This window comes from Perca flavescens, chromosome 20 (genome assembly GCF_004354835.1).
Source record: "Perca flavescens isolate YP-PL-M2 chromosome 20, PFLA_1.0, whole genome shotgun sequence".
Classification (NCBI taxonomy): domain Eukaryota; kingdom Metazoa; phylum Chordata; class Actinopteri; order Perciformes; family Percidae; genus Perca; species Perca flavescens.
In genome coordinates this window covers 10,320,687-10,344,399 of record NC_041350.1, presented here as the reverse complement: position 1 = coordinate 10,344,399, position 23,713 = coordinate 10,320,687, and the positions used below count along the sequence as shown (strand labels likewise).

At 40.2% G+C, this 23,713-nt stretch overlaps 1 protein-coding gene across 1 annotated transcript in view; it reads right to left on the bottom strand.

Moving 5' to 3' along the window:
• The window catches only part of sntg2 (syntrophin, gamma 2), a 76,960-nt gene that overhangs the window by 30,200 nt on the left and 23,047 nt on the right, over positions 1-23,713 (bottom strand). The window contains exons 2-9 of the mRNA XM_028565746.1: positions 19,971-20,108; positions 19,799-19,855; positions 19,586-19,643; positions 18,305-18,348; positions 15,749-15,790; positions 14,805-14,892; positions 12,062-12,144; positions 3,239-3,363 (exon numbers count right to left, since the gene is read on the bottom strand). Coding sequence (XP_028421547.1) covers positions 3,239-3,363; positions 12,062-12,144; positions 14,805-14,892; positions 15,749-15,790; positions 18,305-18,348; positions 19,586-19,643; positions 19,799-19,855; positions 19,971-20,108 — 635 coding nt within the window. The remainder of the gene's footprint in view (positions 1-3,238; positions 3,364-12,061; positions 12,145-14,804; positions 14,893-15,748; positions 15,791-18,304; positions 18,349-19,585; positions 19,644-19,798; positions 19,856-19,970; positions 20,109-23,713) is intronic.

Here is a 23,713-nt window from a genome sequence, read left to right as displayed (position 1 = left end):
TATTATTACAGGGTTGTTGAAAAAGCCCTGAGGCAAAGAGGTGTGAGCACTGCTCAGCCAGGGATGTGGACTGGAGAGCAGCGGTTTTACTGTAGGCGGACATAGTGATACAGTAGTAGACAAGTGAGTACATTTACTTACATGTAATATGTAATATTGTGGATCAATTATTTTTTATTTATTTTATGAACATTTTACAATCTAAGATTTTTATGGCTATATATGCTATAGAATTACAGCGAGTTTGTGATCATTCAATAGTTTTTTATTCAATTTTATACATAACTTGCTCACTTGTGTGAACTGTTCAGTGCTTCTTTAATTTATTATTTCACTGACTGAATAATTGACTCAAGAAAGAGAGACCAGTGTTGCGATTTAGGGCTTAAAAACCAGAGAATATATTAGTTTTACAGTAATAGAGGTGTTGTAGAATTCTCTACAGTTATAAAATGCACTGCTGCACTGACTTAAAAGTACATCAATCACATCAAATTATACTTTTCAATGTACCTACAGTATATGGTTCGTTGTCGGCTTATTTATCCATGATGATGGTTATTATGATAACTTATAAGTATAATTATCATACTTACTATCATTAACAATGATCCAACATTTGCTTGGAGCCATCATCTCTATTCTATTGTACTCTAAACTTTAGTACAAGTGTAACCACAGGTTGAAGTGGAGCTGCTTTGACTGCTGTTAACGGACCACACCCTTTCTACGCCACGGACAGGAGGACAGTCTCCTGTAGAGTATGGCATGTTTCCTTATCATGGGCAGCTGCCTAAGGTTTAAAACTAAATTACACCAACAGAGGTGTCCAAAACAAGTTTAATTAACATTTCTAATTAACTCAGCAGTGCAGAGTTCCATTATTTATTTATCATTATGTACCTGCATTTAGTTTTTTTAATTGTGCAACTGGAAACCCCCTCAAGAGTAAGAAATGATAAGGAAAAAGGTAAGGCAAATCATTTTTAATTTAAACAAAAAAAAAAAACCTGATTAGAAAAGTTTAAATTATATTTCTTTGGGCTCCCCGTTTGCATGAAAGTGGTGTGACAAAAACACTCTTAAGAGAAATTAGGTTTGGCCTTCCTCCTGATTGTCAGGGGTCTCCAGTAACAAGTCACAATGTAGAAATTGTACAAGTCTCTTCATAAACATACCTGGGTGGTGTTATGAAAGATGCCAATCTATCATGGACTCCATGGATTTGTAAGAAGAAACAGCAGCGCATTTACTTTCCTCGTAGACTCTGATCTTTTGGAGCCAGTAGGCTGACTATTTTTTTTTGGGGGGGGGGGGGTGTTTTAAATTAGTGATTCAGAATGTCATAGCCTGGTTAACACCAGACCCTTCTCAGCTGTAACTGAGAGTGGGTCTGGGAAAGGTTCATTGACAGTTCATTTCCAAAGGGGCGTCACCAACGGACGCCACTCAAATGCCTCTGGGCTCATTGGATAGTCCTTCAACCAATCAGACCAACGATACGGGTGACGCTTTTCACATCCAACAAAATAAATGTGATTTTGGTTTTTGGTGTGGTCCCTCTACGCCCTACTTTCTCCTTGCAGGTGTTGCATATTGCTAACTTGTTATCTTCTGCACACACGCTGAAGAATTTCCAAACAGCTGATATGTTGCAGGTTCATTCACGAGGCTCCCTACATGTGCAAGAATAGCGCGGACACGCGCTTCACAATACACACGGCGGAGAAGTTGAGAGAAAGGAAAAAGAGAGACTGTGTCTCTGTCCGTGTGTGCGTGCGTCCTTGAGAACTGTAACTTGTATAACTTATGTGGTCAGTTAATTATAGCATTGACCGGTATAAAATCGGCATATGTCAGACTGACCTGCCGGTCCCTGGTCTTGGTGAAGCACGGCTTCGGTAGCAGTCATGTTGAATGTAAACAAAAAGCGGCTCGCCGTCGCTGCGCTATCCTCGTTGCGTAAAGCCCGCCTCAACGGTTGTGATTGGTGTTAAGCCCGCCTCAGCGGTTGTGATTGGTGCCTCAATTTTGAGGACATTGGAAATGGGTTTGAATGGGCTCTTCGCCAGACTGACCTGCAGAGCAAATCTCAAATTTGCCGGAAGTTCGTCAGGGTTTACCCAGGCTAAGAATGTCATGCTGTACTGTAGCATGGCCTGGCTCAGCAGCCTCTCTGTTAAACTTATATGTAACCAAATCAAAATGTGTACGAAGATTATTGGTCACTTGGTAACTTCTGCCATCCAACAGCTGATTTAGAATCCCCCCTTATCCTGTTGCTAAACCAAAATCTGTGTGCTGCTAAATGTGATCTGAATCCAGAGGATATAATGTGATACGTTTAATTGTCATGACTGTTAGAATGTGTTTTGTAAATGTCTTGACTGATAATGTCTAAGGATGCCACATAACATTTTATTGTAAACTGCCAATACAGTTGTACTGTAATGTACCACAGTTTCACTTTGAATATGAGTTTCTTATAAAAACTAAACCGTCACAATAATGTTGGACTTTGACCAGGAAAGTTACCCAAGTATAAAATTTGATTGGGCGCCTGGGTAGCTCACCTGGTAGAGCGGGCGCCCATATGCAGAGGCTAAGTCCTCAGCACAGCAGCTCTGGGTTCGATTTGCTGCATGTCTTCCCCCTCTCTCTTCCCCCCTTTCCTGTCTACAGCTGTTCTGTCTATTGAAGGCTAAAAAGCCCAAAAGATTATTTGCCAATTATGTAAATGTAAAAAGGGGTTAATCTCTTCATGGAAGACTTTGATAATAACAATTCTGTAATTAGTCACGAGTCTACCACACACACAAACAGGAGTGAGATATATGGGATCTGGAGGTTATGAAAATGTTAGTAGCACCATTAGTTATTTCTGTAAAACAATTCACCTCTAAGGTTTTCTTTTGTCCCAGTTTAGAAATAGAAAATGCTGATTGAAAAAGGTTCTAAAAGGAAAACAACTGTGAAACTACTGTACACATGGAAATCAATACAAAAAGGACAGGCGCAGCAATCAAATGCATTTACAAGTTCGACCAGTATTTTCACAGTCACACCCTCTATACCCGAGCCTCACAGCAGCGGTGACCTTTTAAGCCGTTTATGCCTGTGCATAGATATTGGCATTAACGCCCTCTCGCTTAAATGAAAAGTGCTCGCTAAGCCAACAACTGTGCTCAGTGAACTGTGCACCTTCGAGGTGAATTGTATCATGCTGGATTACCCTTACCTTAATTTATCTGTGCCAGCTTTGTATCTGGAGACTCTGGCCATCAACAAGGGCAGGGAGACGGCATCCAGCCAGCGCTTCTCATACTTTGGTTCATTAGCAGAGGGCGACGGGGGTGAAGGAACCTGCGTGGAATACATGAACAACGCAATGAGCTTTCTGCCCCTTTTGGTCATTTAGGATGTATTCCGCACCATTTGCATTAACACATAATTCATTTCTTAACCCTGGTTAACCAGCTGTACAGTATGTAAACATCAAAATAATGTACTGTGACACCGAGAATTCCTTTAAGGAGAACAACTGCCCTTTTGAACATTACTGTCTAGTGAAAGTCCTGAGCACTTGTAATTTTTCTCCATATGCCTGATTATCAAATGTACTGTAAACAAGTATTTTTATTTTTTTTTTCTTTTCTCTGCAATAAGAGAAGTCCCCTTCCCTCCTCTCATTCTGCATCATGTATTAATGAAGCAGACAGCAGAGCCGGACTGCATTTTCTACTCTTTGCTGAGTCAGCTCTGCATTAAATTGAACAATTTTTTTCCCGTAAATATTTGAAATGTTCAAATTTCTCTCCGTTTTTTGCTCTCTTCAGAATTGGGTTACAAAAAGGAAACTCATCTCTGGCTACAGTAAAGAGGTTACTTGTTCTGATCTTCTCCTTGGTTTAGAAGACTCACATTCTACACACTTTGGTTTTGCTGCTATAGCCACTGTATTTTAAGATGCTGCTATCTGCAGACAATTTATGTTGGTGCATATGGTATTTAATACCTTTTTTTCCTACTTTTCATCAGCTACCAATCAGGCCACCGAGCAATTTGAGGCAATTCAAATCCAAATGCAGAATAATCTTTACGAGAGTGCAAATAATATTTTAAAGAAAATATGAATATGTATTTAAAAAGTAGGTTAATAAAAACAACCAATATCCAATACTAGTTGGTGATGAAGCTAACAGTCCTGACAATGGATGAGATTGTAAGCATGAATTTTCCGTCTTCCCTGTGCACAGATACATCCAGTAAAACTAGAATTACCACTTCGCTGTTATATGCCTCCGCCAACCAGTCGAGTTGCAGTTTGCATCCATGTCCCTCTAGACTCATAATATACAGTATGTAGTAAAGACTTTAAAGCAATTGATTAAAAAAAAGGTATTAAGTGTATCGTTTGGCGAATCATGGATGCTTTACACACATCTTCAACCGCCCCAGCAAAGAAGATCTATACAATCTCTACAGTTTCAAGGTGGGCACCCAAGCTAAGCGTCACCAATTCAGTATCCAACCAAATGTCTCCCCTTCTGTTCCAGAGTTATGGCGCTGAATAATGGCAGTTGAGTTGGCCTTTGGCCTTTGTGGGTATAAAATATCACTTCAACATTACGTCCCATTAGACATTGAGTTATGGCAGGTCACAGTTCCCTTATTCTCGCTTGGCCAGACCTTCCTCCAAAGTGCTGTGGAGGAGGGTCTGACTAGTCCACACAGCATTCCGGGATGGGAGAAAAACGTGCACTTTCTTTAGACCAATCACAATCGTCATGGGCGCGCTAACCGCCGGACAGAGCAATGGTGCTTCTGCAAGAAGGAAACTTGTTTTGGTGGAACGTGTACATTCAAAAGTTGTTTTAGTCGTGCAATAGAAAACTCAGATTGGACAGATAGTCTAGCTAGCTGTCTGGATTTACCCTTTGCCTGCCTTGAGTGGTCCTCAAGTTCCTGCTGTCTGCAGTCTCTTGCGTTTAGATTTACCTACTCCACTCAACTGTGACACTTAATGGATTTTTGTAAGACGAGGATTTTCATAGGCAGTAATAAGCATTAGAAAAAACTCAAATTGAAGCTTAACATGCCTGGCTTGTAGCAATAATACATGTGTGAATGTGACATGGTTATGGATACTTTCTGGTTGTGGCAATACACATAGTGGCAAGCAAGACTTTAAATTACTTTAGAATGCACTTTTCAGCAATACACAATCACTATAATGGCCAACACTTGTATCCCTACATTAGCAGTCTACTATGCTAATATTGTGTCTGATAGGCCACTCCGTGCTCTCATATTCAGTGGCTTGAAGGCTTTATATAACTAACAAAATAATGGGTGATGGCCGTATAACAGCGAGGACATCCTTTACTCATGGCGCGTTCATGCCACCTTGGAATAACAGTGAACCAAAGTCGCCTACATCATTCGTCAGTTGTCAACAACGCGTCACCAACTGGGATTCCCACATGTTTTTCCCATGTCCATGAACGTACGGAAAGAATAAAGGCAGGGCAAATATATTTGTATAGCACATTTCAACAAGGCAATTCATTTAAAGTGCTTTACATAAGATATAAAGGCATGAAACGTTTAAATTAAATTTAAATGTTTAATTTTTTTTTTTCTCCAGATATGTGGTGCATAGAAATTGAATGCTGCTTCTTTGTGTTTAGTTTCGACTCTGGGGACAGTAAGCAGATCTGTCCCAGACAACCTGAGAGGTCTGGACAGTTCATAACGGAGCAGCAGATCAGAAATGTATTTTGGTCCGAAACCATTCAGTGCTTTATAAACCAACAGTAGAATTTTAAAGCAAATTCTTTGCGTGGCATATGATTCAGAACGCAGCAGCATTCTGATCTGAGACCTGTAAAGACAGGGTTACAGTAGTCTAACAATAAACACATGCACACTTTTTCTAAATCCTCTTGAGACATAAGCCATTTAGTTTTGGATATATTCTTGAGGGGATAATAAACAGATTTTTTTTTAACTGTCTTAATGTGGATGTTAAAAATAGGTCAGAGTCCATGACTACACCAAGATTTCTGTCATGGTTTGTGGCCTTTACAGTCAGCGACTTAAGCTGAGCAGTTGTGTCAAATCTAGTTATAGCAGGATACAAGATCAGAATCCATGGCAGTTACTTAAGAAGTCATTTGGTCAGTGTTTGGATCTGAACCCAGATTGAAACTCATCAAGAAGATGCTTTCTGAATAGATAGGCTGTGAGTTGGCTAGCACCTTTTCTAACCGCTTGGCCATGACGGCAAGATCTGGTCTGTAATTGCTTAGATCGAGGTCAGAGGTTAGGTCTTTTCGTTGGAGTATCCACTGCAGTTTTAAAAGCAGTGGGTACAAAACCAGAACCGAGAGATTTATTAATGATGCTGAGCAGAGAGATTCCTAGCAGAGAGAACAGTTATTTTGTAGGGTTGCCTAGAATGCTGTCGAGAGCACATGTGGTTGGTTAAGAACTTAACAATTTTAGAAAAAGTGTGGTAGAGAACATTAATTCCATGATTATTACAGTTGGTAGAATTGTGGCTTCACAGCCCAAAACACCCAATTGTGACGCATTTCAGATGCCTCTACAATGGTTCAAAATCCCTCTGGTACTGATGGCAGAGCTTCAAAAAGCATTCAAAAAGGAACCATAGGTTGACAAAAGCTTTGATAGCTGGAAGAGTGCCACATTTAAATGCAAATCACACCGCACTCAATGAACAGATGCATTACACATTATCAAATGAGTTACAAGCCTAGGGATCAAATGAGTGAAGCTTTAGCGCCATCAAACAATGAATCATTCCTGCAGCTAAAGATCATCTGTCAGCACAAAATCCCCAAACTCCTCCAGACAACTGCAAACAATCTGATGCAGCCCCCTGTAGCATTATACACACACACAGTACAGGTAGTTCATTAAAAAAAAGTCACATGCTTTTCCCTGAATTCAAAATGGCAGAACATATTACCTGAGCATTAAAATAGCCTCTGGGATGAATGTAGTCAACAGTGAACAGCAGAGTAAAACGGTCTACCTTCGCAAAGTGAAGCACATCATTGCTGAACTACAACATGTCGCATGCAGACCCCTGTCAGCTCCTCACCATGCAGTAATTACTACATTTCTGAAGAAATTGTCATGCTTTGCTCCATTTATGTCAAACCAGGACAAAATGTTTTAGTTATGTCTCAAGTGGAGTGCTGCAGCAAGTAGGTGAGGTGGCAGGAAATGGAAAACTATCAGGCTGTCAGAGTGGATTACACTGACAAAGCACCTGCTTCAACTGAGGAAACTGGAAAAGAGGAACTCAAGCCACAGAGTTCTTCACATCAGTCAAACACTACTTCTTGAATATGATACTTCAGGAGGTAAATGACACATAATAATTTGACTGCACGTAAATGACTCTGGGAGGTAAACGGTCCTGGGTGCAATGAGAAGGAAAACTAGCAGCCTTTTCAATGTCGAGAGAGCCTACTGAAGACTTAGTGAATTTCAATCACCTACAGAGGAGGATGATGCTTAAGTTGTGCGAGTGTGGCAGCTAGTATTAGGCTAATGTTAGTCATTAGCATGTCAGATGCTGAAATAGAGTGTAATGTTTTCACTATCATAACACCAGACTTATTTTTAAATTACAACCAAGTAGTGTAAGGTTTAATACTCAAACTTCCTGCAGATATCTGTACTATTAAATGTCACCTTTGCACGTTCTGCCTAAACTAATATAATTAAATACACATTGTTTTTTGTATTTTCAGATGTAAATGCTAACTTTAAGCTTTAGTGCGTAACTTTTTATATTAATGGAGGTCCGTTACATTCAAGCCATTACCAAATGAGTTGATACAAAGCTAATTAAGACTATCAGCCCCACACAACTCTCTCTCTCTGTATTTCTCAGTATGGCTATGTTCAGAAACTGGTGTCGTCCGGTGACTTTCGCGTGCAGAAAATCGAGTGACGATAATTACCTCTTCTGAAGAGTCCATGTTTTTATAATCCTCAGTTTCCTCCTTGGCTACTAGCAACTGCGTGGTGGAGGGGTGGGGGCGGTGTGCGATCACGGAAAGCTTGTATCACGAGGACGCGCCAACAGTTTTGTTGTCATTACTTAGAATTCCTCTACGCACTATACTGTAGCTTTAAGAAGTTTAAGTGGATGGTTGTCTTTCAAAAGAACAAATATTTATCTGTAAAGTTTTCATCCTGCCCCCGAGTTTGCTGGATTTAGTAGTGCAATATAATTTTTTATGTTAACTTTTTTTTCTGCACTTCCACATTCAAAATCTGTTTTCAATTATTTTTTCTTATTTTCAGCCTTTCAGGACAGCAACAAAAAAAATATTGCTGCTGACCTTAAGCCATTCAGGGAAGAAGTGCAATGGAGAGAGGCTAAGACAAAGAGGACAGAAGGAACACTTCAAATGAAAAATTATTTAATTGTAAGCCTGCATTCAGGAAAGACCTGGGTTTTGTTGAGTGGGTGAAACCTGCGGCTTTACTGTAAGGACAGTGCAGTATTTCAATCACCAGTTATTTTAACATGCTATGGTATTATGTTTTACTTTATATACTGTATAGTTTTATTCCAAGGCACATTTAATAATTTTGTTAGGAAACATTATGTAACTGTAATTGATCTTATGGTCATTGACTCTTTTGAAGTCAATTTCCTTTTTGTTTTATTAAAAGCATACGTTCTCTTGAAGAAATAAATTAGGTACCCCCAGTTCATCTTTTTTACTATACATAATGTGCAGAAGTTGTGTAGCACGTCTGAGGTCATTTACTATTCCAACCATTGCTCAACTTCAGGCTTAATGACCCTTTCCAGTACAGACTATTTCATATGATGCAGAATTGCTTAATAGAATGCAAGGTCATTTTTTTATTTTGGTGACAAAGAAAATAAGTTATGAGTTGCCCTACTTTGCTGCAAATCTTTGTCTGGAGGCTTCCTATCATTATAGTCTTAACATTAAAGTGAATTTACAACTGTTCCTGTACTGGGAGAAGAAGAAAAAAAAAAAACACAACAAGCAATTAAAAACAACTACTCACATAATCCTTATTTGGGAGGAATTTCACTTGACATGAGCAAAATCTAACTGCAGGCCACCTCTTCCTGTGTTTTTCACTGCTTGAACGTTATTTCTGAGGTGAGGAAACATCCTGTCTAATTGTGTTTGTCAGCCACCTAGTCTTCAACTTCAACCATAGAATTAATTGTAAAGATCCCTGCTGTCTGCTGACTGGTTACGTCACATTGAATCAAAACTTTTTTTGCATAGGTAAGCATATTTCAGGGTCTATTTTCTTTCTCAGATAAACCAAGTGCACATACTGGAATTGAAAGAAAAGCAGACAGACAATGTGATGGCCCAGGTCCCAGGGATTTTTGCATCCTCCAGCTCCTGCAAGGGATTTAAATGGAAACACTTTAAATCTAGATTATCTTTGAAAGGTTAAAGTGGCCACCTGCTGTCCTTCGTGTGTTCTCTGAATAATTCATGTGAAATGATGAGCAAGAGATGCTGTCTTTACGTTGACTCCTTTCATTATAGATTATCATATTAATATGCAATTTTCTCAAGCCTTACCATTCAAAACGGTGAAATATTGGCTTGAAGAAGAAAGAAAAAAAACTTTTACATTTTTTGCCACTACTACACATTCATTATAAGTATAGCCCGTTTTCCACTGGCCATTAAAAGCACTCACATATTGCTTTTGTCTTTAAATGGGAAAAGTTACAGTCGGCATTCATTCCCGAGAAAAAATAGTCACAGCTATTTATCTGCTACAATCAGCAGTGGTGAAAACATGACACCCAGGTGGACCATGGATGTATAAGGAGAAATGGATACAGGGTATGAGGCGGCGCCCCGTTCATTCATATGAAAGTTGCTCAGCAAAAAAAAAAAAAAAAAAAAGCCAAAAAAGTTCAACTGCCATGTATAAAACTAACCAGATGATCGGCACTGCTTCTGCACTGTGTGGCCCATAGGGCAGGCGCATTGGAGACTTTCGCCGGAACGAGTCTGCTACTTTCAGTTAAGCGCTTTGCTAACTGAAATGGGAATAACATGATTTAACCGTGCGGCTTATTTAGACTTATCAAATTTTATCGGACCGAACTGAACAAACTGACCGTGAAACGAGTCATTTTACAAGGGGTTGACGTCTCATTCACTATGCAAGTCTATGGGGAAAAGTCTTTTTGGGCGACATGGCATCATGTGACGGTAGTTGCAATAGCCTGGTTTGGCCACTATGTCAAATTGGATTTAAAGCCCGGCACCCTTCCTAAAGGCTTGGGGTGGACACACTTTCTGCCGCTTTCCGGCGCGACGCTATGATGTGCCACTGGTAATTTCTGTCACCACGGCCACAAATTCCATCAGTCTCTGCCCAAGCAGCGCTACAATATCATTCAAAATTAGTCATACACACCAGGAAAAAAAAGCAGAAAGGCATACCTGTCTACTTGCAATAAGAAAAGAGTCCATCACCTTGTGTTTACCTGCGCTTAAAAAACCTGCATGCCAATTGTGGTGGGAAAAAAAAGATATGCAACGTTTGGTTAGAAGAGCTCTAGCTCTTGATATTTGCAACACAGTTGTAACTATGTACTAATAGATATAGTTGGTGATTAGGAGTGTTACCTGGGCCATTCCTCCACAATGGGCAGCATTACGGATCATTTATCGTATGTTTTTGGAAGCTAGAGTTGAATTTGTTCGGTTTTCGGGTGTTGAGTTGTCACAATCACATTGTAATCACAGCCATCACCACTCTAAGATCAGGCAAGCTCAAGGAGCTAATAAAAGTTTTGCAGAATAACAGAGAACAAAAATGAATGATTTTGGACATTTGTTCTTCCTTGTGATCTGAGAAAGCCCAGCTGCTGATTGGAGGAATTTCTGTTGCTGTATTGTTACTTTTTGTGTAGAGCTATGAAAACAGGGTTAGTTTGTAGATAACATAATCAACTAATGTTTTTGAAAAATGGATAACTCTAGTTTCTTTATATCACCCTCTGACCTATTTGGACATCAGTGGAGGGTGGAAGAACAAGAGGGGAGGGAGAGTTTGGCTGAGACAAGTTTCATTACGGTGTTTGTCCAAAATATGGGTGCCGATAGTAGTGTAGAGGACATTATGGATTACTTTACATTTAATAACATGTCAAAGTCATAGTGGATTTATACGAGCCACAGTCCAAAGAGAGGCAGATGCTCAGACAGCAGCCGATAGTGCTGCTGGTGCCTCTAGCTAGCTACTTTTGTGACCCTCACATGAAATCCCAGCATCACTTCAGCCCTCCTTTACTTTAGCAAGGGCTCTAATGAGCACGAATGACAGACAGACATCCGTGTACAGGGTTTTCATTATATGATATTGTCATTATTTCCTCATTAAAGATTGCACTGGAATGACAAGAATCAGGCACATTTATCTCGTGATTGCGTTTTTGTTTTTTACATATTGTAATTTGGGTAATCTTTTATGATCAGCTTATTTTTATGATCCTATTTATTTGTATTGTCATTTTTTTAGATCATTTCTCTTTTAATTTGTGCTGTAATCTGGGCATCATTGGAAAAGAGCGCTTGCTCTCAATGGACCTCCGTGAATAAATAAAGGTTATAATTGTCTGTTACTATGTGCTATAGATCCAAATGGAGATGAACCATTCTATTGGAATTTAGATTACCATGATGTATGCGTCGCGTACAGCTGCTAACCGTTCTTAGTTGAAGAGCCAGCTTGAGATAGCGGCTCTTTCACCTTAGCCTTCGAAACCACACGTAAGGTACTCAAATTAGTTTGGGTGTCGTTTTGTAATGTGCACATAAATGATAACATGAATGGCTCAGACAGTCTTAATGGACTCAATGTTATGTTGAAGTACATCATACGTCATACTGCACACACACACACTGAAATCTCCATGCTGACAAAACACACTGCAGAGTGAAGGGGCTACTTTCAAACATTATACATGCAATACCAAATGGATCTCTCTTACCGTGTTTCCGTTCCCATTTAAATGTAAGCCACTGTCAAACAACGGAGAGGATACTCGGCTGTGAGTGGACGGCCCAGGAGAACCTGAGACAGCAAGGAGAATTATTCATGTTCTTTACAACAAGGCTTTGGATGAATCACGGTTAAACATTCAGTCCAACTTCCTGCCGTGTTTTCATTAATATTTCCTTCCTTCAGAAACAAAGAAAATAAGTCAAGCGCTGTACCTAGACCTCAAACACAGACCATAGTGTTAAGTTTTGATATTGATTTTACTCGGCTGCCCCGTCTTTAAGCCATACATTTAATCTCACAGACAGCATCCAAAAGAGACCAATGCTACTCTTTGATATGATATTAGCTTGGCATTAGAGGACCTTCTTTCGGATTCGGTCGCACTCGGTTAAGTGTCGCAGACTGCTCCTGGCCATCTCCTGCTTGTCATTTGTGCCATGGTGAAACAAAGAGCGGCTTAGAACCGTTGAACCTTTTTGTTCTCAGGCAACAAAACATCACTCACTGGCCAAACACCCTACAGCAAAACCTGAGCGTCTCTGCACCGGTGCATTCCTATGAATTTTAACCACAAGATATGAAGGCTGGATATCTCACAGAATTTGTGAGATTGTGGTGGTTTATGAAATCAGCTTTAAATATTCAGGTACATACTGTATATTAGTATTATTGTTCTACATCTGTGGGCTCTTCATAATTAAGTACAGTAAATGATACAAAATGACCATTAGGATTGCAGGTGGAGACTGAATTACATGTTCTTCATTCACTTTGTGCATGCAGCTAATTCATAAGATTAGAAATGATTGGTGGTTTAGCTGCATGTTTGTGTGTAACACACGATTGTGAACAGATGAAGCCCCAGATGTAAAGTGTCTATGATGCACTAGAGTTTAGTTTTCATTACTTTATTAGCCTAATTGGGTCAAGAGAAAGCTATGCCATAATCAGAAATATCTATATGGGCTATATTTAGGCCAAAAGTAACAAATAGACAGTAACTGTAGTCCAAAAAGTTACACAAGTTGGACTACAGTTACAAAATGCAACACGTGTCATGCGCGAGTATCCTCCCCTCGCACACATCACACCGGGGCTGCTGGGCTGTATTGTGGAGCTTGAGGATGTAAAGAAAAAAAGAAAAACAGGAGAATTACCTTTGAGCAAGTTTGGAGGAAAGTCTGAGGTATGGAACCATTTTAAAAAAAGTCATGGGAAGGGACAACATATGTGTCGGCTTTGTTGAGTGCATTAAGCGCAGCACGCTGCTCGCCTATGACAGCAAATAAAACAGGGACTTGGATGATGAACAGACACATGAAGCAGGCTCGCCATGGCAGGAAAGATGACAGTCAGCCTTCAACGTCCTCTTTGTCTTCTCCAAATATGAGGGCAAGGCAAACCCTCACAGAGAAATTAGTTTTTGTTTTTTTCTTCCTTCGGATCCATTCCATTCTGAATAAACAAACAACGCAGTTTACATGCTTCGGTCTTGTTGTATTATTCATTGAGATCATTTTAAAACAGATTTCTGCAGTTCATACAACTTTGAATTGTAGTTGAGAACGTCCGTTATAACGGCCCACGTATTAAAAAAAGCGTTGGGTTGAAATCAGGCTCGGGCTCATAATTCCAGTTAATGTGTCTGGCCGGCCAGGCTCGGACACAACGTGCACGGGCTCGGGTTGGGTCGGGCTTGATTTTTTGTGCCCGATCTAAGCTCTATGATGCACCCTATCATGTGTGTCTTGGCTATGTCACTAAGAGTTTAAAAGGATTTTATTTATTTTTTTGAAATACATGTATTCGCTTTCTTGCGAGAGTAAGATGAGAAGAATGAGGAAGCATTCTCATATCTTCCGTTTGAAATGAAGTTTGAGCCAGGGTTTGGTTTGGTTAGCTTAGCATACCGATTTTAAGAAGGGAGCTAGCCAAGCTTGGTCCAAAAGTTAAAAATCCACCTATCAGCACCTAAAAGCTCACTAACTAACACATCAGTTTTGTTTAATCCGTCCATAAAACTGAAGTGTAAAAATGACAAGATGCAGGAGTTATTGTCAGGCTAGCTGTTTCCCCCACTTTCAGTCTTTAGAGTAAGCCATGCTAACCGTCTACTAGCAGTAGCTTCATATTTAGCATACAGACATTTAGAAAGAAAGCTAATTTTAAACTATTCATGTAAAATCCAATATATACTGTATGTTTTGAAAATCATGCTGTATTTAAGACTCGAAAGTAGCATTGAGACCATAAACTCGTTATGAAAATGTTTACTGAGGTAATAAATCAAGTAAGAAATAGGGTCATTTATTCATAGACGTCTATGCAATCAGACTGCTTTTTACAACCAGTGGAGTCGCCCCCTGCTGGAAAATAGACAAAATGCAGGTTTAAGGCACTTCCGCATTGGCTTCACTTTTCAGGCCCGGCAGCTCCGTCCCTTATTTTTTACAGTAGACGGAGTCATTTCATCTCTTCAAACTGCTGGAGGTAAATACAGGAGCAGGGGGATAGCAGCTCTGGGTGTTTCTAACGTTAGTGCTTGCCTCAGGACACTGAGCATAACAATTTATTATCTTGAAATAAATGCTCATCTATTGAACCGTTTTAAAGTGCCAAGGTGCGCAAAAAGACAATCTCCCATAAATGTGTTCCCTTATTGCTAAAAATGCTCCGTGAAATGAAGTTTATTGTGAGATTGCATGGCATCCAAACTACAGGACTCTTACCTAGAGGCAGTTTTAGAAATGATGGAACTTCTCGCAGGTAGCGAACAGTGATGGTGACCTCATCTCCTGCAGTGCGCAAGAGGTGAACCTGACAGGAGAGAGGGAGGGAAAGAGAGATAGAGATTGAGATTGAGATAGATAGCAAGAGAGTGAGAACGATTGTGAGTGATACAGCAAGATAAAATGTAATCTTATAAATGAAACATGCCACATTCATGTCAAGCTGTACACAAATATAACAGAAGAGGAGTAAAGAATATGTAGTCAGAAGTTCAAGCCTGACAGAAGTTGCTTCACTTAAATCATCAAAAGGCGGAATTGCCCGCGTTTCTCTTCTGACAGGCGGCAGCAAAGTGACAGCTCACACCACAAAGTAATTATGCTCTGAATGTCTGATTATCTGATGTCTAAGTGACAGAAAATGCGTCCTCAAACATGTCGAGTCCTACTTTCAAAGAGGCTTTCAAGCATGGTTAGGTTTACAGGATTAATATATTACATCGGTCCATGTTCGGTGCATCTTGGAAAAGCGAGAAAATAACACTAACGGTCACATCTAACATGCATGGTCACTTCTACATACCCTAAATGCACATCTGCCATCAGATCCCTTACTATCCTCTCCCAACATTGTGTAGTAGCCCTACTTTAGCCTGAGCATGTGTAATATTTAACAAAGTAAGAAGCTAAATGCCAAATATTTGCATCCTCAATTCCTGTGCAGTTTTTGATACTGATCTACTCCTTTTTTAATTCCATTTGTCACTTGGTAAGCCGAAAGGAAAACAGCCTCCTGACAAGATGACAACTCAGATTGTTAAGGCGCACCTCCGTGTTGTTGATAGCCACTGGGATTTGGTGTTAAACCTGGGAGGATGGAACAGCAATCGATGGATGGAGCAGGGTAGTGGATTTTTGCAACAGTTAATCACTAATATACTTACCACTTCCTCATGAGTACAAGGCTCGACATTTATGCCATTGACCTAAAGAAACCAACAGAGAGAGTGGAAAAGCAAATAAGTAATTTTATAGTGGAGAAAGTGTGAAATTTAGCAACTATATGCTCATTTCGGCCAGATGGGTGGCCAGGGGTAGTATATGATTGGCAACGCCTGGTAGCCCCCCCACCAGGGTCAGAAGGTAATAGATAGTTGGCTTGTTAGTATCATGGATGGATTACGGATATCGTGTATTGGCGCCAAACCGCCACGGTAAGATTAGGGGTGTGTGTGTGTTGCTCCAGCGTTGTAGGGTATGAGGGTATGGGAATGGAAACGCATCACCCAAATGTGCCAATCACTGCGACGGGAAAAAGCAAACCATATTGTGTTTTCAATTTCAAGAGATGCTTTTCAGTTGTATAGCCTATTGTGATCTATTGCCTTTTGGGAAAGTGTTTGTTCAGTGTTTGTACAGTGAAATACAGGCATTTTAAAACGTTCCTTATTTTTATAATGTAAATAGTTTACCAAAGTTGCAAGTTGGTAATGTTACATCAGTCCCCAGCAAGAGGCTTTTTTCTATCTCTTGACACTTGCACTACTGTCTGTTAAAATAAATGAAAAGAAACCGAGCATTTTTTCCACTGCACCAAACTCACAGCAAACAATGACTCCTAAACTGGGGCATGGACCAAACTGTGACTTCTGAGACCATTACACCGCTACTGAATGGGCCTACTGGGTGCTGGGGTCCGTTTCAGAAAGCAAGTTTAGTGAAAATTGAGTTTGTTAACCCTGAGATGAGGGTAAACTCTGGGTTTTCGGTTTCAGAAAGGGAGGTTAATCAAACCTGAGAGAGAGGGGTAACTCCAGCCCGTTTCAGAAAGAGTCACCCATTGTGGACATGCTCTACATCCCAGCAGATTCTTTGTGTCGCATTACGTTTTTTTTGCAAACGGCGATGCGGAGCATATTAGTAAAGCCACGGTTTTAAACGTTTTTGTAGTGCTCCCTAGAAACAAACCAGTAAGAGCCATTAAAAAGGAGTTCCACAGTATTGCAGGTGAATGATGTAAACCCTTGGAAATAAAAGATTATGAATTATAATTCTGTTAATGATGGTGCTGCAGCCTCAGAACAGGATTAGTAGGCCTACTTTTTCGCCCGCAGGATTGCACATAAATGAAATAGATTGTAGGTTCAATACCATTTCACCAGAAATATTATACTTATGATTAAATATGATATTAATACACTATATTGGAACTTACACATTTACTCTAGCAGCAGTTTACTCCCACGCAACTTCTCTCTTTTGCAGCAGCCGCTGTGTTGCTTTTTTAACGAAATATATGTTCAAACTTGCTGTATGTGCGTGAGTATTTCCGCCGACCAGTTTGTGGTTGTTACCATGGTGAATCGAAGTATCATGGCTCCATTCATGCTGCCTTTTTATAGTGATGGTGCATGCACTAAACTCTGAGTCAACCTACTCTGAGTTGATTGAACCCACGCAAATCAGCTGTTCTGAAACCGAAAACTCAGTTTCCCATCTCAGGGAAAACCAACTCTGAGTTCAGGGATGGACAGAGTTTGTTAAACCTCCTTCCTGAAACGGGCCCCAGGTCCACACAAAACGACGAACAACGCAGAAAGAGAAGCATAACTACTGCACACAAAATAACCACAAAGACGCAAATCAATCAAAAAGAGACACAAAACGACCACACCAGACACACAAAATGACCATGAAGAGGCACAAAACAACCACACCAGAGACGCAAAGTAACACACTAAAGAGATGCAAAACAAACGCACCGACACACAAAATGAAAATGAAGGACTGTAGCAGCTATACATTGATATCGTTTCATATTGAAATAAGTTTCTAAACCCACCTGATCTGCTGCCATGACTTATAGTATGCAAATAGATGCAATATTCTGCTGTGTGACAATTGAAAGTCGTTGCAAATAAATATGAAGCCGTGGTGATCCAAAAGGTGGCAGCAATTGCAATTCACTTCATAATATCATTCAGAAGAACTTCTAATATGAGTGTTAATATTGCTTGGCTGTCTAATGAATCTACTTAATATTCTAGATAAACAGCACACCCAATAAACCTGCCAGACAGATTCAAATTAACTTTTTTTTAAAGATTAAATGAATAGCATGACCAAATACCAGACACTTTGGGTTTTGATCATGATTCTGATGAACAGAAGCTATTATTTGTTGGTGACCTTATGATTAATCTACCACAGAATCTGACAATGAGGTATCTGTTTAGTTTAATTGAAAGTGCGTTATGATTCAAGAAGAAAATATTTGAGCCCAATATTATCTCTTCAAAACAAGGAGTAGAGACATTAAAAGATGAATTTGATTAAAAATCACAGTTCAAACTTTAAAAACACCCTCCCTCTTCCCAGTTTCTAAATGAAATTACATCCGTTAAAACAGGAGGGTCGAAATTAAGATGCAACAAGTTGCCACTCTTGGCAGTGACCCAAATCAACCTCGTAGGGAATAAGTCACAAACTCATGTACCAACCTGCAACACGGCGTCCCCGACGAATAGCTTCCCCGTCTGATCAGCTGCAGGCGTCAGTTGTCAAGTGTCAGAGGTTAATGAAAACATTACAAAATAATTGCTCATTTCATACATGGTAATGTGGTGGGAATAGCAATCAGTGTCTCTGTCTGGCTAATCTCTGGCAACATCCTACAGCTCAGAGAAAGAACACACGAAAGCATGAAATTTGAAACTAATCAGGATATAAAGTCATTTGCAGTGGCATGGGAGGAAACAATGAAAGCGCTGTTGTGAAAAGATTTGTAAAGTTCTGTGGAAGGGGCTCTTAACGTCCCCGGGGATATGAAGACATGATTCTCTCGTATCCCAAAAAAAGGTATTAAGAGGGATGTGGGCAAATAAGGAAAAATTACAGAGGAATGATTCACTCACACAATGCTCTGATATTGCATCCTAACAGGATAGTGAGATGTCATCAGTTCTTACAATTTAACTGACAGACATGATTCAAGTATTTTCTCCTGCATCTAGCAAACAGCATTGGTGCATAACTCTTCTAATCTGGCGACTGTTTACTTCCTCTGTGTTTTTCTTTTAGAGCAAACTAGGTTACCTCCTTGAAAACAGCGAGTTAAACAAAGACAAATCAAGTAACGGAGTCCGTGTTAGAGGAAAGCATATTTTTGAGAGCCAGGCTAAATGTTTTCAGTCTTTATGCTAAGCTAGGCAACACACCTCCTGACTTCAGCTCCATATTAAAAAAGGAGCATGCAGTGGCACAGATTTTACACATGAAGTTTAGTTTACTCGTCACGAGGAGTACTGCTCAGTCCGCGCAGTTGTACAATATCTTCTGTAGCTCTGGAGGGAGTTTTGCGAAGTCTGAGGAAATAGCCCTGATGATTTCATCAGGGTCGAGACTACACGTTTCTAACAGGAAGTCTGTGTTACAAACTGGGGTTGAAAAAAGCATTTTTCAGGCATGGAAGGGTCTAATGGAAGATGCTTCTTAATTGCATTATGGGATAAGTAGGCTCTGCTGCTCTCATTTTTGACTACTTCCTTCTCGCACAAATTTTCCCAGATTTTGAGATTTATATCAAAATTCTCACCTCGGAAAAAAAGAATGCTAAATTACATGTCAAAATTTGAATTATTCCTCTCCCCTTCCAAATTGGATCAATTTCATCAATCTTCTGACATTTCCATATTCAACTTAATTAATGGCATTTCACACTGTACTGAAAACCATTGCCAAATTCACACTGCAGTATTGAAAAATGAAAAGCACGTTCTTACCTACTTGATCTTTGAAAATTTTAGAAATAACCACAGGCACGTTGTGCTCCGCTCCTCCCTGAAAAGCAGGGGAGAAAGATGAGGATCAACGTTGTGGAGTGGTGGTGGAATCTGCTGCCAAAACTGCTTTCTCAGACAAACAGTCATCTCTGCAACCCAAAGCCTTTTTCATTTCCACTTTAGTCCCTTCATAATCAAAACATATCCGCTTACTTTGATGCTTAAGCCCAGACCGCCAGTCGCCTGTCTTCGCAGTACAACAGTTCTGTGCTTTAGAAAGTGGGAGTTTTTTATTGGCAATAGGATATTGTGAACATTGAAACATTATTCTGGAGATATGTGGCATGAATTACAATGCAAGTCTGGAGCCCTCGGGCGCACTTACATTTACTTGGGATTCACTTCCACTTGTGCAAACCACATCCAGTTTCTGTATGGTTAATACTTCTTTGATCAATTTTAGGCAGACGTCGTAGGTATTGTTGGTCTCCTCATTGTACAGCAAAGCAATTCCAGATTTTGTCTGTTGGAATTGAGAAGAGCATTGACATTTTGCCTAGCAGAGCAATTATGTACACAGTGGGCATTTTAATCCTCTTTTCTCAATGTGTCATTTGTGTACCCCATTCTCCTGGTGTAGGTTTGGGTTAATTGGTTTTGCTTGACATTATGAAAGCGTGAACCTTTGTGTAATAGAAGAAAAAAAAAAAAAGGAATTGCATGCTTTGAATTTCATATATTTACCTTTTAAGAAAAGGGATGAACAAAAGTTGACACTTGCACGAGACACTTTGAGGACAGATATGTCGACAACAGCAAACTCATAAAAGAACACAGCACACACATCACACTTTACACTACGACTATCTCTGAGTAGGTGAAGGTGCCACGGATACATGTAAACAACAACAGCAGAATTCCATGCATTATTCAGATTTTTCCCTGCTCTGTCTACTACCTGCAAACACCTCAAGTCACACAACCAAACCATTATGTAACTCTTATTAATAACCTGGACTTTGTCTACAGAACAAGCAAATTACTATGACTACTTTTAATTAGGGGTGCACCGATAACAGCGGTGAGATGCATAATTCCCTCAAGTTTTGAAATTTTTAATATTGAAGTCGTGAAGTCCAATATTTCCCCAAGATTCCTCAAACTTGAGTCACAGGAGGTAATACAGTGGGGGAAATAAGTATTTGACCCCTTGCTGATTTTGCAGGTTTGCCCACTTACAAAGAATGCAAAAATCTACAATTTTAATCATATGTACATTCTAACAGTGAAAGACAGAATCCCAAAGAAAATTCCAGAAAATCACATCATATGAATTTATTAAAATTGATAACCATCTGATGAGGAAAAACAAGTATTTGACCCCCTGGACAAACAGCAAGTATTCTGGCTCCTACAAGCCAGTTAGTCTTTCTTTAAGACACAGCCCCAATCCGAACCAATTATCTACATCAAATACACCTGCCTCACCTCGTTACCTGTATAAAAGACACCTGTCAACACCCAAACAACCAGCATCCAACATCACTACCATGGGCAAGACCAAAGAGCTTTCTACGGACATCAGGGACAAGATTGTTGATCTGCACAAGGCTGGAATGGGCTACAAGAGAATCGGAAAGCAACTTCGAGAGAAAAGATCAACTGTCGGTGCAGTTATCAGGAAATGGAAGAAGCACCACACCACCGCCAACCTCCCTCGGTCTGGGCCTCCACACAAGATCTTGCCTCGTGGGGTGTCCCTGATCATGCGAACGGTGAGGAATCATCCCAAAACCACAAGGGGGGAACCAATGAATCAACTGAAGGCAGCTGGGACCACAGTTACAAAAGAAACGGTTGGTAACACACTACGCCGTCATGGATTGAAATCCTGCAGCGCACGCAAGGTCCCCCTGCTCAAGAAGAAACATGTACAGGCCCGCATGAAGTTCGCCATTCACCACCTGGACGACTCAGAAGAGGCCTGGAAGAAGGTGATGTGGTCAGATGAGACCAAAATAGAACTTTTTGGCCTCTACTCAACTCGTCGTGTTTGGAGGGCAAAGAACACCGAGTACAACCCAAAGAACACCATCCCCACCGTCAAGCATGGTGGTGACAACATCATGCTTTGGGGGTGCTTTTCAGCCAAGGGGACAGGACAACTCCATCGTATTGAGGGGAGGATGGACGGGGCCATGTATCGTGGAATTCTGGACCGACATCTCCTTCCCTCAGTGAGAGAGCTGAAGATGGGTCGAGGATGGGTGTTTCAGCACGACAACGACCCTAAGCACACCGCCAAAGCAACAAAAGAGTGGCTGAAGAAGAAGCACATCAAGGTTCTGGAGTGGCCTAGCCAGTCTCCAGACCTGAATCCGATTGAAAATCTTTGGAGGGAGCTTAAAATTCGAGTTGCCAGGCGACAACCTCGGAACCTGAATGATTTGGAGGCTGTCTGCAGGGAGGTGGGCCAACATCCCTGCCGAAATGTGCACAAACCTTGTCACCAACTATAAAAACCGTTTGACATCTGTGCTGGCCAATAATGGCTTTTCTACAAAATATTAACATGCGGTTTGTCCAGGGGGTCAAATACTTGTTTTTCCTCATCAGATGGTTATCAATTTTAATAAATTCATATGATGTGATTTTCTGGAATTTTCTTTGGGATTCTGTCTTTCACTGTTAGAATGTACATATGATTAAAATTGTAGATTTTTGCATTCTTTGTAAGTGGGCAAACCTGCAAAATCAGCAAGGGGTCAAATACTTATTTCCCCACTGTACAATTGATGGATGATCTGACAAACAAATGAAAGGGCGGACTGTGTTCGATGGAAAAGCTATTGCCAGTTTAACTGAAGTGACTTGAATGTAAATTTAGGAAATGGCTTAATATGCAACAAGTGAACACATTCAACAGGAACATAAATACAGCATAATGCAGTCCAATACATATGCACCCCAAGCAATGGCCTCAAAAGTTACTATAGACTTGAATCAGCATGTTTTTGACAGTCTCACCAGAAATGGGGATTAGATGCTTCACATAGATATGATTTATTGCAATATGCTTCTGTTGTATTTCAGCTATTGTGTCCACCCCCTCTTCCATTTGATAGTGAAGCAGGTTTTACTCTAGGTTTCCCTTTTGGCTGAAGCATCATCAAATGCCTCCTACAACACTGTTGATAATAAGTAGTGCACGATGTACGAGTACCTTGCCTTTTTAACCCTTTTATCAATGCTTTGCATTTGCTTATCGTATGCAGAAGTGAATGATGTTTATTTTCATTACAATTGCATTTTAGCTTATCTTAGCTTATCCAGAGTTTTATTTTCAATGATCAGTAGAAGATAAATACAAATGTCAGTTTGTTGTTCTTTCGCAGGCAGATTTCTGTAGCAAAGGAGCAGAAGATTGACCTTTTTATAGAGGATGTACTCTTAAGGGGTCAGAGTGGGTGAACAAAAGTAAATCAATATATGAGTGAGGTCGACCAATTCTCTTTTAAGAGACTTTGGAATGAAGGTCGCGCTCCGTTCCTTCCAAAGAAGAAGACCGAGTGTAAATTAAGGCTTCTGGTGGGGAGCTTTGTGGAAATATGGATGCTGAGCAGCACAATAGATACATTCAGGGGACACAAAACAAGTCTAAACGTTTGATGGCACACAAAGGCAGCATAAGTCAGTCCCAGGGACAATCTACCATTACTTTTTACTAGGTCACTGCTCAATCTCTAGGTAACTCTAATGTAACGGATCGTTTGTTGTCTTTGATCTTTTTAAATCACACATTCCAGCCCTGTCTCCCAAAAATTACCTTCCCATACAATTAAACTGCATTCTCAATTGCGTTTTGAGGGAAACTTATTTTGTTATGAATTATGTTTGTACTTGATGCATCACAAATACATTTCTAATCAAAGTCTGCGTAGAGTCCGCATCAACAGGAGGTTGGGGTGGATGGATGGGTCAAACAAACACTTTCATCCATGAGAGTGGTTGGTTACTGCAAACCGCTTCACAACGCACGCTTGTCAGTAGTTGAAGGACGCGTTGAAACAAATGTAATTTGGGAGAAAATACATTTCCCTTTGAAACTTAAGAAGAAAAAATGCACTT